General features: G+C 30.8%; 1 protein-coding gene and 1 long non-coding RNA gene across 4 annotated transcripts; one reads left to right on the top strand and one right to left on the bottom strand.

Moving 5' to 3' along the window:
- Nucleotides 1-2,421: 2,421 nt before the first annotated feature.
- Nucleotides 2,422-6,466, bottom strand: LOC107414715 (uncharacterized). Of its 3 annotated transcripts, XR_009638497.1 has the most exons (4): nucleotides 5,803-6,466; nucleotides 5,568-5,673; nucleotides 5,292-5,382; nucleotides 2,422-2,751 (listed from the first exon to the last, which is right to left on the bottom strand). It is a non-coding gene; the product is annotated as an uncharacterized LOC107414715 (long non-coding RNA). The 3 variants fall into 3 exon arrangements; XR_009638498.1 differs by lacking the exon at nucleotides 5,803-6,466 and having other exon boundaries at nucleotides 2,422-2,765; nucleotides 5,568-5,796; XR_009638496.1 differs by lacking the exon at nucleotides 5,803-6,466 and having other exon boundaries at nucleotides 5,568-5,796.
- Nucleotides 6,467-7,482: 1,016 nt separating this feature from the next.
- Nucleotides 7,483-8,833, top strand: LOC107422154 (probable aldo-keto reductase 2). Its single transcript, XM_060815325.1, has 3 exons — nucleotides 7,483-7,577; nucleotides 7,856-8,009; nucleotides 8,231-8,833. Exons 1-3 carry the CDS (start codon nucleotides 7,483-7,485, stop codon nucleotides 8,603-8,605), a joined length of 624 nt encoding a protein of 207 aa, XP_060671308.1. The 3' UTR covers nucleotides 8,606-8,833.
- The last annotated feature ends 9,068 nt before the right edge of the window (nucleotides 8,834-17,901 follow it).

Genomic DNA, 17,901 nt, shown 5'->3' with positions numbered 1-17,901 from the left:
AACGTTAGGAAAAAGTTTTCAAATTGGCAAAAAAACTTGATTACCGTAGGGCCTTCGATAATTACCGATGAAACATACGGTAATCAATTTAAACTTGCTGGAAAAATTACCAAAAATTTTATCGGTAATTACCAAAGGCCCTACGGTAATCACATTTGACGACTTTTTTGGCCCCCATAAGTCCCCTAATGTGTATTAAATCCAACAACATGCAAAATATACTTTCTTCAATGATCCTAAGGAGAAAAAATCCCAAAAGTTCTGAAAAAATTCTCATATTGGCACAAAAATTTGATTATCGTAGGACCTTCGATAATTACTGATAAAACCATTGGTAATATTTCCAGAAAGTATAAATCTATTACCGTACGTTTCATTGGTAATTACCGAAGGCCCTACGACAATCAAGTTTTTTTGTCAATTTGAGAACTTTTTCATAACGTTTAGGGCTTTTTCTTCTTGGTATCATTAAAAAATGTATATTTTGCATGTTGTTGCATTTAACACACATTAAGGGACTTGTGGGGGCCAAAAAAAGTTGTCAAATGTGATTATTGTAGGGCCTTCGGTAATTACCGATGCGACCTTCGGTAATTTTTCCAGCAAGTTAAACTAATTACCATAAGTTTCATCGGTAATTATTGAAGGCCTACGGTAATCAAGTTTTTTTGCCAATTTGAGAACTTTTTCAGAATTTTTGGGGTTTTTTCTCCTTAGGCTCATTGAAGAAAGTATATTTTACATGTTTTTGCATTTAACACACATTATGGGACTTATAGGGGCCAAAAAAGTTGTCAAATGTGATTACCGTAAGGCATTCGGTAATTACCGATGAAAGCTTCGGTAAATGTTCCAACAAGTTTAAACTGGTTACAGTAGGTTTCATCGGTAATTACCGAAGGCCCTACGGTAATCAAGTTTTTTTTGCCAATTTGATAACTTTTTCCTAACTTTGGGGGTTTTTTCTCCTTAAGATCATTGAAAAATGTATACTTTGTATGTTGTTGCATTTAACATACATTAAGGGACTTGTGGGGGCCAAAAATTTGGTAAAATGTGATTACCATAAGGGTTTCGGTAATTACCGATGAAATCTACGGTAATATTTCAAGCAATTACAAATTGAATGTTTTCACTTATTAATGTCGTTTTTTCTCTTACTTTGTCAACATTTATCATCAATAAAGCTAGATTTAGCATGTTCTTAGTGGAAACACACACGATTGAAGTTGTCGGATGGAATTATGGTGATTCTCTTATGACGGTGGACAAATGTCAATTACCGATTGATTACCGTAGGTTTCATCGGTAATTACCGAAGGCTCTACAGTAATCAAATTTTTGTGCCAAATTGAGAACTTTTTAGAACTTTTGGAGTTTTTTCTCTTTAGGATCATTGAAAAATGTATATTTTGCATGTTGTCGCATTTAACACACATTAGGGGACTTGTGGGGGGCCAAAAAATTGGTAAAATGTGATTACCATAGGGGTTTTGGTAATTACCGATTAAACATATGGTAATTTTTCCAGCAACTACAAATTGATTACCGTAGGTTTCATCGGTAATTACCGAAAGCTCTACGGTAATCAAATTTTTATGCCAATTTGAGAACTTTTTTCAGAACTTTTGGGTTTTTTTTCCCCTTTAGGATCATTGAAGAATGTATATTTTGCATGTTCTTGCATTTAATACACATTAGGGGATTTTTGGGGGCCAAAATTTTGGTAAAATGTGATTACCATAGAGGTTTCAGTAATTACCAATGAAACCTACAGTAATGTTTCAAACAAGGACAAATTGATTACCATAGGTTTCATCGGTAATTACCGAAGGTCCTATGATAATCAAATTTTTGTGCCAATTTGAGAACTTTTTCAGAACTTTTGGAGTTTTTTCTCCTTATGATCATTGAAAAATGTATATTTTGCATGTTGTTGCATTTAACACACATTAGGCGACTTGTGGGGGCCAAAAAATTGGTAAAATGTGATAACCATGTTGTTGCCAATTCTTTTATTTTTCATTTCGAATCATTACAATTCAATATACCTACTTTTATAATGTGTATTTATGCGAAGAATAAATGATTATTCCCACCATAATTCCATACACACATTAATATCGTATTATCATGATAATGCCATCTTTATAACGGTAAATAACATACGAAATACTTAAAACACAATACTATGTTACCAAAGTAATACCACCTTTGTTTTCCTTTCCTCTATGAAAAAGCATCTCTCACCTCTCCTCTTGTAAGCATAAGAAAGACTTAGGAAAAATTGCATTCACATTATAGCCTACAACTGATTCAGATTCCGCTTCTGGGAGATCAAATGGAGCTCGACTAGTTTCCACTAGATGAGAGATAAATAACATACACAATATAGGGAACAAGGGAATACCGGACCATATATGCTTTTAAGGTGAGGATATTTTTAATTATCATCAAAATTGCGTTTAAATTTTTCTTTCACAAATCATCAAAATTTACAATTATTTTTTAACAATGTATTGCACCATAGAACATGTTGAGTGCAACATTCTTTAATGATAAAAAATATAAGAAAGAACACCAGCTGCAGACCTGCTCTCTCTCTCTTTCTCTTCTCTCTCCCAAGCTCTCTTCGGCTGCAGACTTGCTCACTCACCAAGTAGACGTCGAATGCTGTGACTCCGAGGCTTGTATATCCAATCAGTTCGAAGGTTTCCAAATCCCAGAATTTCACAGTTCTGTCTGCTGAGCCTAGAAAAAGATTTCTATGTAAAAACATTACTAGTTGCTTCTTAAACATTTTAACAAGATTTAAATGATCCTCGAAAACCAATAATAATATAAGGACTTATACAAACCATTTTGATATAGTTATAGAAATATCAACTTGAAAATCATTAACAAGGCAGCAAGCCTGTCATATATTTGCAACAATTTCTACAGCAAGGCGTTGACAAGTTTAATTAACTCAACTCATGAAAGCAACTTGGCTTCGGACCTCTACAACAGTAATTTTTTTCATGTGGTTTTTATATCACATACCATCACCTTCAACTCTAGAGGAGATAATCAGTCCATGTCAAACCTACCCTAAATATGTTTTTTTTTTTTGTATGAAATTAATAAGCCTATAGAAATAATAATAATAATAGAGCAGGGAAGGAGAGGGACCACACCAATAGACTAAACAACAAAACTTTCCCATTCACAAACCCAGTAAATCAAAGGATATCTCAAGCTTGGATAAAAAGGCCTAGACCTCAAACAGTTTACACGCCTGTTTCTACATTTTTCTTTCAAAGGGAAAAAAAAAAAAAAAAAAAAAAAAAACACACACACACACACACACCCACCTAGCTGTAGCTCCAGTAGCAAAAATAAGATTGTGGCATAAGAACTTCATAAGAAAACTTCATAAAAGCCTAAGAACCATAAGTAATAAATAAATCAAGGTCATTACATTTAAACAAAATATATTGCTAAAATCAAAATTATGCAATAACATAAAAATTTATAATAAAAAAGTACTTTTTCCAAATAGAATTTCATGAAGTTCGCAAAAGTAATCACTTAAAAAAAGTTCATAAAAATATTCAAAAGTCTATATTAAATATACTCCAGTCATTGCGATAAGGGTGGTCAACAAAGGCTTATAAAGACCCTATCAAAGGGTCACTACAAAAGGATATCGAATTTGAAGAGTATTGGTATCGGCAAGAGGGGAGCTATGAGTCACCTAGGCCGCCAACTTTTTGGTTGGTTGATTCTCAAAACCATATAAAGAGAAATAAATTAACAAAGGAAATTACATATCATAGTGCTCCTCTGCCAAATTTCCATTAAATTTTCACACATATTATTTAAAACTCATCATCATTGTTATTAAAGCATAGCCATCCCATAATTAATTAGCCTTTGCATTATCTTTTTTTCATCCCTCTCTCTATCAACTCTCTGGTCTAACATTGTTGTTAGTGGCCATTCTGGTTTTAGGCTAAGGTAGCCTTGCCATTAACTTGACAAACTTTTAAGGCATTAGAGAGTGGACCTAACTCTGCATATAAAGCCAATTAAATAGATACAAAACAAGACACTTAAGTATCAACCAAAAAAAAAAAAAAAAAGACACTTAGAACAGGAAATGACTAAGACAAACTGCAAGGCTTCTCCAGCAATTTGTTCTAGTCAATTACCTACAATTCAATACCAAACAAGTGGAATTAGCCATCAACAAGCAAAAGTGGTCAACGGCCTCATGAATAAATCCTCAATGATCACCATCTGTGTCTTCACCAGGTCAGCCACTGTTCTTTTAAACTCTGTATTGTAAGATGGAAGCGTGTTCTATATCCTTTAATGGTGAGACTATGCTAGAATTCTTCTATACCCTTTAACGGTGAGAATATGCTTGAATTCTTCTACATGGGACGTTCTGATAATGTAATACTTAAAAATTGGAGCTTTCATAAGAGCTATTAAATTCACTTCTTTAGTGGCTTGTTCATAAAGACTTCTTTGGTTGGCAGCTATTCTTATATTATTCTGCAACCCCCTATAGTCCTTTAGTTGTGACACTTCAAAGATAATCAAAAGAAAGTAGGAACACAAATCTACAAAAGTATTGGCATTCAATCCTTAACCAAGGAAAAGATTAGGTGTATTATCTGAACCACATCATCATAGAGTTGAAGTGATTTCCAATGCCTAGTGACTGACTATTATTTACTCTAACAAAGGGGCTTATCCAATTTATCAGAGAGAACTAAGGTATGATTTCTCTGTCGCATGAATATATATTACTGGAGAAAAGAATAATCTACCACATTATAACTCTAGAAAGAATATCCTAAGCAATTAACGCCATACTTACCAGTTTTAGTCCTCAACATTGCTTTTCCATAGGAATTATAATTATGAGAAAACTGGCATGTAAATGCTTAAATGTGGCGAGCCAATAATCAATGCATTCAAAGAAGAAAAGAACAGAAATTCTTCAAGAAAAGAAATCTCTCCAATGAAATGTGAAGCTATTGTAATCATCTATGTCATTTAAGTCCTTAAGTTGCCTCAGGCCCACAACATGTCAACAACTATTAGTGCAGCTAGCAAAATAACAACTTTAGACCAGATTGAAACTAACGTACACTCCAAGCCTACTTATTTTCTATGGATAAATTGAAGTCAACTAATAACATAAAAAAAAATGTCTAATCAATGAATGTTAAAAAAGAAAAACAAAAATATGCTACAAATACATTGACAATCATATTTTTAGGTAGATAGCTGCATACCTCAACACCTCAACTTTAGATTACAGCTTTTGTTGGCTAATTTATGTCCAAGTTCACTCCTCAACTCCAATATAGAATCAGCTTTCATAGCCTACGTATAGAAGGACAAATCTAACAGAAACAAATGTATAAACTTGACATGACTGTACACTAAGAATTCAGTCATCAATTCACTTCTACCTAACAGAATACCTCTATACGCTGGAGCAAATAAGTGCAAGAACATATATAAAAATGACCCATGTTTGGAGAGAGAGAAGGATATATTGACTATACCAGGCAATCTCCAAATGCTCCAGCCACAAGAGCAATCTCATATGATTGGCCGAGAGAATCATTCCTGCTTCTAGGATAAGCTGGTTAATCCCTGACTAATTACATCCTCCAAATTCAAAAAAAGCAAATGCAAAAGCCTTATACACCCAAATAAAGAGAGAATTTTATAGCTTTACAGCTTTAAAAATAAAATAAAATAAAATAAAAATTCAATAAACCGATAAAAACAAATTACCCGCTTGAAAGAAGATGGATTCAAAGATCAAACCCTCATCAAAACAAAATTCAAATCTTTTAGACCACTACCAGCTCTTTCCTTGAAATAATCAAAAACAATAGTAGCACCACTCCTCCGGATGTCAATAACCCTCTCCACATTCTCACCAACTGAACAAGAACTCTCACTGCAATCTGCTGCAGTCTTGTAGTGATCTGAAACCACCACTCTGCTGACCTTGGAAGAGATTTCCTGAACAAACCCAGACGGATCCACGAAGTCTAGAAGGTAAATATCGCTGATTACAGCCAGAGGGAGCTGATTGGAAGCGATGGGGTTGTAGACGGACGGACGTTGGGGAAGAACATCAACAGAAGACAAGCAGCAGAGAAGAAGAGGTGAGCTGCTAAAGCTGTAAAAGCTCTGTCTGGATGTGGAATGTGGTAGGTGAGATATTGATCAGTGAGAGAAAAAAATTGCACGTGGTTTACAGAGTAAGCATAAAGTTGGAATAATGAAAAAAAGATGGGTAGATGAAAAAAGTTTTAAAGGGCAGGGGTCTTTTTCATTAAGCTGTTTAAAATAAAGGCAAAGGGCCAAATTCTCTCCCCCCCCCGGGGGAAGAAAGAACAAATGCCATCGTGATTTCTTACCGGCCATTGGGTTTTATTACCACCTATTCGTCCATGGAGACCTTAACAATACTTCCCAAATAAACAATCCCATTCAATGGTGTAACAGCATAGCTTGTTTGTGTTTTTGTGAATGTAAGAGCCTACGTTTGTGGGCTTAGGGAATAAGAGAATGCTTTGGTCGCTCGCTTTAACCAACCCAATAATAATCACCCACGCCAAATCACCACCTGTCAATCGTGCGAAGGTCAATAATTAATGCCCTACAAGACTATTTTATGTAACTATTTCATTAAAAAAAAAAAAAATGCAAGTGTTACATCACGTCTGTAATTCAATATTCTATAGTGATTTTTCAAATAATAATAATAATAAATTTATGATGATTAAAAAAACAAAAAACATTTTACAAAGTGAGTTCCAATGGAACGATATAAATTTAATAAGTTTATATTTATTAAAAATAGATTCAGATTAAATTTAGATAATTCTATTTAATATAATTATTAAATATGACAATTATGATTAATTTTGGATAAATCTAATTAACTTTAAAATTGATTCAAATTAATCCATTTAACTAAACATATCAATTTTCAATTGACCAGTTTAATTCAAAATTAATCCAAATTGATATGTTTGATAAAATGTCAATCCAACCAAATATTGTTATAATCCATTTAAATTATAACATTAATATACTAAATTTACCATTAATAAAATTTTAACTATACTTTTTTATTATCAAATTACAAACTTATTTAAAATTGTAATATTAATTAAAAATAGAGATTAAAAATTACTAAAATAATATTTATTTACTTAAATCTAATATGTTTAATACATATATGGATTTATAGACATATAATTGATCTTATGAGGATTCCTCTTTCATTAGCTTTTGGTTTGTAATCATAAAGGCTTTTGGTAAATCAAAAGAGTTAGAAGCAGACGGTTAAGAAGTGCTTATTTGAGCAAGGACTGATTTGGAAAGTTTTGAAGGGAGGACTTAAGTTATTTGAGCACAATGGAGTAACCAGTGATAAGAGTACAGGTGGGTGCTTATATGAATGAGCAAGGGCTGATTTGGAAGGTTTTGAAGGGAGGACTTAAGTCATTTGAGCACAATGGAGTAACCAGTGATAAGAGTACAGGTGGATGGTGTCATCGGTGCTGAGTAGAAAAGTATGGTTTGAGGTCGATTGAGATCATCGTCTATCTGTTTTATTTTGGATTTTAGATTTCTGATCTGTTCTTCCCTTTTTGTGAATTTTTAAGGCCATATATTTTGTGTGCTAGCATTTGTCTTAGCTGCTGGTCTAAGGCAGATATTGACGTCACTAGTTTATCGCATAATTTTCTAATCTTTGTAGACAAGTTCTCAAGTCTGGCATCGGTTAATGTCATTGGGGTTACCACTTTGTCTACCTTCATATCAGTTTTCCTGAGAACTGTGTTATGAACTCTAGCATTCATAGTCTGTCAGTTAAATACCTCTCATGCCTGAGTAATGGGAGTAGACGTTCTCTCCGTTGTTACTTTTTTGGACTAAACAAATTACTAGATGAACTGACCAAGGAAGACCGTCGAAAGGTTTGTCAATTTTCACCTAAATACAGTTCTTAATTATAAAATTAGTGCTATCAAACATAGAGCTTTGGTTCAGAGAATACCAATAAACTTCATCATTTTAGTGCAAGATTCTGCTAGACTACGCTAATCATTCACCATTGAATGGTACTTCTTATGTTGTGATGTGATTTTTGATAAAATCTAATTCAATTGTAATGTGAAATGTGTATGTTTGCTTGCAGCATATACCCAGGTTCCAACCAGAAAATCTAGAGCACAACAAAACAATATTCAAGCGGCTGAATAAAATGGCAGCAAGAAAAGGATGCACACCATCACAGTTGGCTCTGGCATGGGTTCATCACCAAGGAAACGATGTCTGTCCTATTCCGGGAACTACCAAAATCGAGAATTTTAACCAGAACATTGCCGCTCTTGCTGTTAAACTGACACAAGAAGAGATGGCAGAGCTTGAAGCTTTTGCTTCAATGGATACTGTTAAGGTGACAGATATGCAACTGGGATTCCTACTTATAAGCAGTCGGACACTCCGCCATTGTCTTCATGGAAAGCCACTTAAGGACATGCCTTCTGCTATGTCTGGTTTTGCCTCTTAAGCAAGTCATATAGTTGTTGAGAATTCAAGTATTTTTCTGTCAGATTTGGATGGCAGTGTTATACGGTTCACCAATGAAAGCTTAGAAGCTCTTGTATGCCAATTTTTTCATATATTGTATATGCATATCTAGAAAGAAGATATTTTGTCACCAATGGCATTTGAGTCCATTGGGATTATGACAATTGATTCATCTAAAAAAATTTAAAAATATATATAGAAACAGATTTCCCCCCAAAAAAAAAAATAACTAAATAAAATAAAAAAATAAAAGGGGATTTCGGAGGTAGTTCCAAATTGTTGATAGTGTTGAAGTTGTTAATAGATTTTAGAAGGATTCAAATGTGGCCTTAACCTCCAAGACGCTTTGCTCTTGTGTTATTTTCGTTTGGTTTGTAAAGTACTTCTTAACTTGCATGTTTAAATATATGGTTTTGATTCCAGACCTAGCCTAATTAACTATCTTTTGTAATGTTTTTCATCTCTGATAAATAGGAAAAGGGTAAATTGTTTTCTATTGCGCTTGTAAATAAATTATCATTGGCAAAACTCCACTTCTACCAAGTAAGAGGCACAAAATTACAACATTTTAAAGTAGCCCCAAAATTTTGAAAAAGAGAAAGCAAAGTAAAACTTTTTGGAAATAAGAACAGTATAAGACTTGACGACAGAAAAAAGGATAATAAATATAAATGGGCGGCAAAATGAAATTTTATTTTATTGTTTTAGTATCAAGTTTTGGATTTTTTCCCCCTCCCTTTTCATCCAATTTTTAATTAAAATAAATGACAATTATGTTAGTAGGTTATCAACATTATGGATTATTTTGCTGAAAATGGGAAAAATATGTGTAATTAAACAATATATATATATATATATATATATATAGGCAATAAGATGATCATGAGACAATTTGTAACTTATTTTCTCCCAATCTCGTTAGCTCCCAATCCAATTCTAAATTGACTTTAATTTTAGCATGGATTTAATTTCATTAATTTTTCTTCTTATTTTTTTTTTCTTTTGCAATATATCATATATGAATTCTTTTTTCTTTTTTTCTTTTTAACAGATATCACATATGCAAATTGAATGTCTAACTTGACCAATATAGAAAAAAATTTGAATGTCTAAAGCTTATGATTTATTATCTTATGATTTAGCCATATGCCATAAATCTAATAGCTTTCAACCAAGATATCCTCACTAGTAAAGAGTACATTACGTTTGACAATGCCATTTTTATGTCATATCTATATTTATATAATATATAAAAGAAAAAAACGTATGTGTCACATGTCAGCATATCCTTCTTTCAAATTTCCTCCAAAAGCATATATTATTTATTTATTTATTATCTTACCTTTTATGGTTATAATCAAATATATTTACAATCAATTTGTGATATAACTATTAATAACTATCAAACAATTGATAAAATGACATATGACAATAATTTTGAAATAAATTTAAAATAAACAAAATATTTGATTTTATTTTATTTACCAAATAAGTCAAATATGTAAAATGTATTTGCATGTATATAGTTTTCTTAATTAAATATTTTTACATATACAAATATAGTTATATGGAAATTAATAAAAATATTTTTTATTTGGATATAAAAATATAATTTCATAAATAATAATTGTTAAACATAGCAAAATAAGATTTATTTTCAAAATAAATTATTTGATCTTATTTTATTACCAACTAATATATATTTTTGTTATTGTATTAGATGGACAGTTTAGGAAGATCAGATTTTGATAAAGCATATTCAAGCCAATGGACAAAGATCTTGGAGATCATTCTCAAAGAGCACAGTTATTACCCTTTTGTATTAGATATTTGAATAATAAATATATAAAAATTATATATTTTTATACAATTTTTATTCCTATAAACACATTTATAGGAATTTTAATAAAATTATATGTATATTTTAAATATATAAAAATATATTTTAATATATTTTTATAATATATAAAAGTTGAAGAGTTTTATGCCTCGTCATTAGACACATTTACAGGAATTTTTTTAAAATTATATGTATATTTTAAATATATAAAAATATATTTAATACATTTTTATATACTTTTATAATATATAAAAGTAAAAAGGTTTTATGCCTCGTGTCAGCATATTATCGTTTCAAATTTCCTTCAAAATCATTACTAAAAAAAATCATTTTTTTTAATTATTTATGATTTTATTAAAATATTAATCAGTACCAAATAGAGTAACTATTTAAAAGTACAAATTTGTTTTTATCTTCATTGGTTGTATTAAAAAATATATATATTTTTATTGTTATAATATTAGATAATTGACTAAAAAAATATAAAATATTTTACCTTTTATGGTTGTACCTAAATATATATAAAATCAAATTTTGTTTTGAAATAAATTTTAAATAAACCATAAATGTATATTTATAATCTATATAATATATAAAAGAATAAGAGTATGTCCCACATATCAGCATACCCTTCTTTCAAATTCTCTCCAAAAGCACGTTTTTATTTTTATTTTATTTATTATTTATTTATTTATTATCTTATATTTTTATGGTTATAACCAAATATATTTACAATCAGCTTATGATATAACTAGCAATAACTATCTAACAATTAATAAAATGACATATGGTAATAATTTTAAAATAAATTTAAAATAAGCAAAATATTTGATTTTATTTTATTTATCAAATAAGTCAAATACGTAAAATGTATTTGCATATATCTAGTTTCCTTAATTAAATATATTTTAAATATAGTTATATGGAAATTAATAAAAGTATTTTTATATTTGGATATAAAAATACAATATCATAAATAATAATTGTTAAACATAGCAAATAAGATTTATTTTCAAAACAAATTATTTTATCTTATTTTGCGATCAATTAATATATATTTTTATTATTGTATTAGATGGAACGGTTTAGGAAGATCATATTTTGATCAAGTATATTTGGGCCGATGGGGGAAGATCTTGGAAAACATTCCCCAAGAATGTAATATATTTGAATAATAAATATATAAACATTATATATTTTTATACAATTTTTATTCCTATAAATATTTTTATAAAATTATATATATATTTTAAATATATAAAAATACATTTTTACATATTTTTATAATATATAAAAGTAGATGAATCTTATACCATGTGTCAGCATATTATTATTTCAAATTCCCTCCAAAATTATCAATAAAAAATCATCTTTTTTTTAATTATTTATGATTATATCAAAATATTAATTAGTACCAAATACAGTAACTATTTTAAAGTATAAATTTTTTTACCTTTATTGGTTGTATTGAAAAATATATATTTTTATTATTATAATATTAGATAATTAATTCAAAAAGTATAAAATAGTTTACCCTTTATGGTTGTATCCAAATATACATAAAAACAATTTTTGTTTTAAAATAAATTTTAAATAAACAATAAACATATATTAATAATATTATATATATATATGTATAATTTTATTATAATTAATATTTTCATGCACATTAAATATATGTCATAATCAAATTATATATAATATTAAATAAAATATATACAACATATCATAAGTTATATATAATTTGATATTCATCTGTATCATAATGTACAAACCAACATATATAATAATGAAACTATATATATAATAAATTATATACATATATATATATATATAGTATATATATGTATACGCCTCTATTTAAATCCATATTATTGTTATAGGTTATAATAATAACAATAATAATAAATATAATTAAATTATATTATAAGAATTTAATATAAAAAAATTAATTATTTGCAATAAATCATTAAATATATTTGAATTTTAATTTGAATTTCACAGAGAGAAAATATTATATAAGTACATTTGAATTTGAATTAAATTATACAAATACACATAAATTTAAATTTGAATTTGAATTTTATAGACAGAAAAAATTAAATCAGTAAATATTTTTTAATTTCAATTCCATAAATAATTTGCCTTATAGGGTAAAAATATATCTATAAGATAAATAACAACAACAATAATAATTATTTGTAAATAGTCAAAAAACACATTTGAATTTGAACTCTATAGATAGAAAATGTTATTTAAATATATTTGAATTAGAATTAAATTATATAAATGTATTTAAATTTGAAATTTAATTTCCATAAATAGAAAAAATTAGATAGAAAAATTCCATAGAAGGAAAAAATTAGATAGGTAAAAATCTATATAATACATAAACGTATAAAAGTCTTGTGCTACATAGCAGCATATTACCATTCTAAATTCTCTCAGAAATCATCAATAAAAAAATTATCTATTTTTTGTTATTTATGATTCTATCAAAATATTAATCAGTATCAAATGGAACAGATATTTAAAAGCATGAAATTTTTTATCTTTATTGGTTGTATTTAAGAACATATATTTTTATTATTATAATATTAGATAGTTGATTGAAAAGTATAAATTTTTTAGCTTTTATGGTTGAATCTAAATATATATAAAATCAGCTTTTCTTTTGAAATAAATTTTAAATAAACAATATATATATATATATAGTATTATATATATATATATATAACTGGATCTATTAAGTTTTTGATTAGAACAAAGGATGTGATAAAACACACATTTTTGTGGCAAATATGCGCTTGATTACTATCATCCCTCATCATGATTCCTGTGGTAAATGTTTGCACATACCATTCGAAATCACTAAGAGTTGGACAATGTAAATTGGTTAATTGATTATGAATTCTTTCGGTAACCGCTGCAGGGGTACCTATGAAATGTTTGATTATTGTGGCTAATAAGGTGTTGACTCCGTCAGGGACACCTTGACCTATTGATTCATCAAAGATGGGGAGGCCTTCCTCATCTCTTTTAATAGCATGAATAATTTCTGATTTAGATTGATCTGTTAAATGTTTTTCCCACCAATAGTGTAAAGTACCAGTAAAACCTGTTACTAGTAATTCAACTATTTCAGATTGATTAATGTTTTGCAGTATTCCATTACCATCCATCATGATAGCCTATCTAGTCAACTCTTAGGAGGAACTATCAAATTTAATTTCATACCTCATAATCACATCTTAGAAAAAACTTCTAATCAAATTCAAAAAAGATTCAATAGATAAATCAAAAATTCAATGTTACAAATGTAAAAAGTTTGGTCACTTTGCTTCTGATTGCAAAGTTAAACAAACCATTAATCAATTAGAAATCCAAAAAATCAATTCTCTGTCAGTTCTGATAAACTATACGAATGGAATATCGATAGTTTAAAAGAACAAGAAATATTAACCAAATTGCACCATATGTCTATGGTTGCAAATAGTTATTTCACTAATCAAAACTAATCACATCTGAAAAATCACCCATTAATCATCTTAGTTTAAATACCTTAGATCAAACATCTCACGAAAATACAGAATCACCTTCTAGTCTCAATATCATAGATCCTAAAACATTAAAGACACATAAAACTAAGTGTCTCAAATGTAAACAATTTGGTCACCTTAAACATAAATGTCCTAATCAATATTTCAATAAAAATTTAAACGGTTTTGCTGAACTTCCTTTTTATAATCAACCTTTAGATCCAATCTCCAGTTCCAAACCTAAAAATCATAAAATCGTTACTCTCCAAGATTTACAATCGGAGTCTAAATCAATTAAAAATGAAATCAAAGAATTAAAAATACATAATCAACCACCATTACATCTTCAGCCAACACTTAGGAAATGGCATATCCAAATCACCATAATTATCCAAGATTTTCAATTAACCACACAAGCCCTTTTAGACTCAGGAGCAGATTTAAACTGTGTCCAAGAAGGTCTTATACCTAGTATATACTATACCAAATCAAAAGAAAAATTGAATTCTGCCAATGGCAGTAAAATGAATTTAAAATATCAAATTAATCATTCCCCATTTAAATAATCAAGTCATAGCCTCACCATTTAAAACTTCCACAAATGAAAATAACGATTTAATTAATGAAACTAAGAAAGTCATTGAACAAAATAATTACACCAATCAAAGCCTTATTACCATAGGTAAACAATTAGATAAAATAGAAACCAAGATTGATAATTCCTCTAAAGAAGAAATTAAACCTCAACCACTAATCAAATTTCCAGATATTACAAAAGTTCCCCCCTTTTGGTATCAGAGCCATAAGTGTTCCGATCTATGGTTGCTTCTTCTTTTAGCACCCGTAGAGTGTTATACTTATATAATTGTTTCATATTCTGATTTTTAATTCTTAAACCTTTATACCGTAGATTTATTCTGAGTCTTGTCTATCTTTTAGTTTGCTCTTGTGCTATCTCTGTTTGTTCGTAGTTAGCCAATTGCTTTACCCGCGTGCTACCTGAAACTGAAAGCTGAACAGTAAGTCCGTGGTGTCTGAACAGTAAGTCCCGCTGAGTGAAAGGGCATGAGAGGAGCGGCCTGAGAGGTCTAGGCAGAGGGAAAGAAGGGTAAAGTGAAAGGTTAGTGAAAGATAGATAGTAGAAAAGAAAAGGGTAAATTAAAAGTGTAGATTAGGGTAAGGAATAGATTTATTTTATAAAGATTTAAATTTAAAAATTTGAAAATAGATAGATTATTTAGGTCTAATTCTTCTTCGAGTTCTAGATTAAGTACTAGCTCTAGGTTGTCATCACTTAGCGGTAATATACCAGACATAGTTAATGAAGAACATCTTAGTTATCCTTCTTCTAGTGAGTCTGTCCATTCCGATTGGAATATACCTTCAGTTTCCCCCAATAATATTTACCATCACAAATCATGGTCTTTATCCACATTTAAGTCTGAATCACATATTAAAACTGTCGAACAAGTTCATACAATTAACAAATCAAATGAAACCTGCCAATTAATCAACAAATCAAACATTAATCAACATCTAAGAGATGGTCATAAGTTTCTGCATATAGGATTAGTCCAAATAGGGATAAAACCCCTTACCAAATTAGGAACTAATTCCTCTATCCTCTTGTGTCTCAGAGATGCAAGTTTTAAACAATTTAATCAAAGTGTTTTTGGAGTTATAGAAACCAGTTTATGTACTGGTCCTGTTCATTTTGACTGTTATCCTAATTTTACAGTCAGTTTAACAGATCCATGCATACTAAAAGTCATAACTCTAAATTTAAAAACTTCGGGTTATAACTTCGACGAAGGTCGTCAACCCTTAGCTTTAATTTACAGAATTCATTATAAAGTCTCAGGAACTAATATGAACTTTAGAGCTAAACAGCATAACGCTAAAGGTTGGAGTGGGGATTGGAGTGATTGCTGATCCCACATCGGTTGTGAAAGGGGAAAGTAAGCGCCTTATAAGCGTGGCTCCCCCTTAACTGCCACGACGCGTTTTGACAAAGCCTTGAGGTTCCATTACCCTAACGGGCTGTTGGGCCAAAGAGGACAGTATCGTGGGCCGAGTTAGCTTTGGTATCAGAGCCTACTTGGATCGGTGGGCCTAACTGGGGATCAGATGCCCCGGAAGGGAGTGGGGATTGGAGTGATTGCTGATCCCACATCGGTTGTGAAAGGGGAAAGTAAGCGCCTTATAAGCGTGGCTCCCCCTTAACTGCCACGACGCGTTTTGACAAAGCCTTGAGGTTCCATTACCCTAACGGGCGGTTGGGCCAAAGAGGACAGTATCGTGGGCCGAGTTAGCTTTGTCAAAGGTAACTCGGCCCACGATACTGTCCTCTTTGGCCCAACCGCCCGTTAGGGTAATGGAACCTCAAGGCTTTGTCAAAACGCGTCGTGGCAGTTAAGGGGGAGCCACGCTTATAAGGCGTTCCTTCCAACCCTTTCCAATCGATGTGGGATAGCATACCTTTTCCCCACTCCCTCCCGGGGCATCTGATCCCCAGTTAGGCCCACCGATCCAAGTAGGCTCTGATACCAAAGCTAACTCGGCCCACGATACTGTCCTCTTTGGCCCAACAGCCCGTTAGGGTAATGGAACCTCAAGGCTTTGTCAAAACGCGTCGTGGCAGTTAAGGGGGAGCACACGCTTATAAGGCGTTCCTTCCAACCCTTTCCAATCGATGTGGGATAGCATATCTTTTCCCCACTCCTGGTATCAGAGCCCCAGAGACTCCGATGTGGAAACAGTCAAAATGGAAGGAACGCCTTATAAGCGTGTGCTCCCCCTTAACTGCCACGACGCGTTTTGACAAAGCCTTGAGGTTCCATTACCCTAACGGGCTGTTGGGCCAAAGAGGACAGTATCGTGGGCCGAGTTAGTTTTGGTATCAAAGCCATAAGTGTTCCGATCTATGGTTGCTTCTTCTTTTAGCACCCGTAGAGTGTTATACTTATATAATTGTTTCATATTCTGATTTTTAATTCTTAAACCTTTATACCGTAGATTTATTCTGAGTCTTGTCTATCTTTTAGTTTGCTCTTGTGCTATCTCTGTTTGTTCGTAGTTAGCCAATTGCTTTACCCGCGTGCTACCTGAAACCGAAAACTGAACAGTAAGTCCGTGGTGTCTGAACAGTAAGTCCCGCTGAGTGAAAGGGCATGAGAGGAGCGGCCTGAGAGGTCTAGGCAGAGGGAAAGAAGGGTAAAGTGAAAGGTTAGTGAAAGATAGATAGTAGAAAAGAAAAGGGTAAATTAAAAGTGTAGATTAGGGTAAGGAATAGATTTATTTTATAAAGATTTAAATTTAAAAATTTGAAAATGGATAGATTATTTAGGTCTAATTCTTCTTCGAGTTCTAGATTAAGTATTAGCTCTAGGTTGTCATCACTTAGTGGTAACGATATATTAGGAGTAGTTAATGAAGAACATTTTAGTAATCCTTCCTGTAGTTCATCTTGTAGTGAATCTATCTTTAGTAAGTCTAATATTAATACTAGGTCTTTAGGTTCATCTAGTAATAACAAAAATTTTAAATTACCTAATCAAGATGAAAGCTGCCACCCAATCAACCAAAACACACCCTTTAAACCAAGTTGGAAAAAATTAAATCAAGAAATGATGTCTGATAAAAATCAAGATAAATTAATCAAATATAGACAATCACACACTAGAGAAGAAAAAGAAAAAATTTGGGAAACATGGAAACAAACGATGTTACAACTAAAATTTGATATTAAATTTTTCGATTTTCTTGAAAAATTTTATTATCCTTTAAACAATTTAAAAACATTAACAAAAGAAAAATGGATTAAATCAGATAACTCAACAGTCATGTCTAGTCACCCTCCAGTTGAAAAATTAATCACATGTCTAGTCACCCTCCAGT

The sequence above is a fragment of the Ziziphus jujuba genome, chromosome 3 (genome assembly GCF_031755915.1).
Source record: "Ziziphus jujuba cultivar Dongzao chromosome 3, ASM3175591v1".
NCBI lineage: Eukaryota > Viridiplantae > Streptophyta > Magnoliopsida > Rosales > Rhamnaceae > Ziziphus > Ziziphus jujuba.
This window is presented reverse-complemented; position numbering and strand designations above follow the sequence as displayed.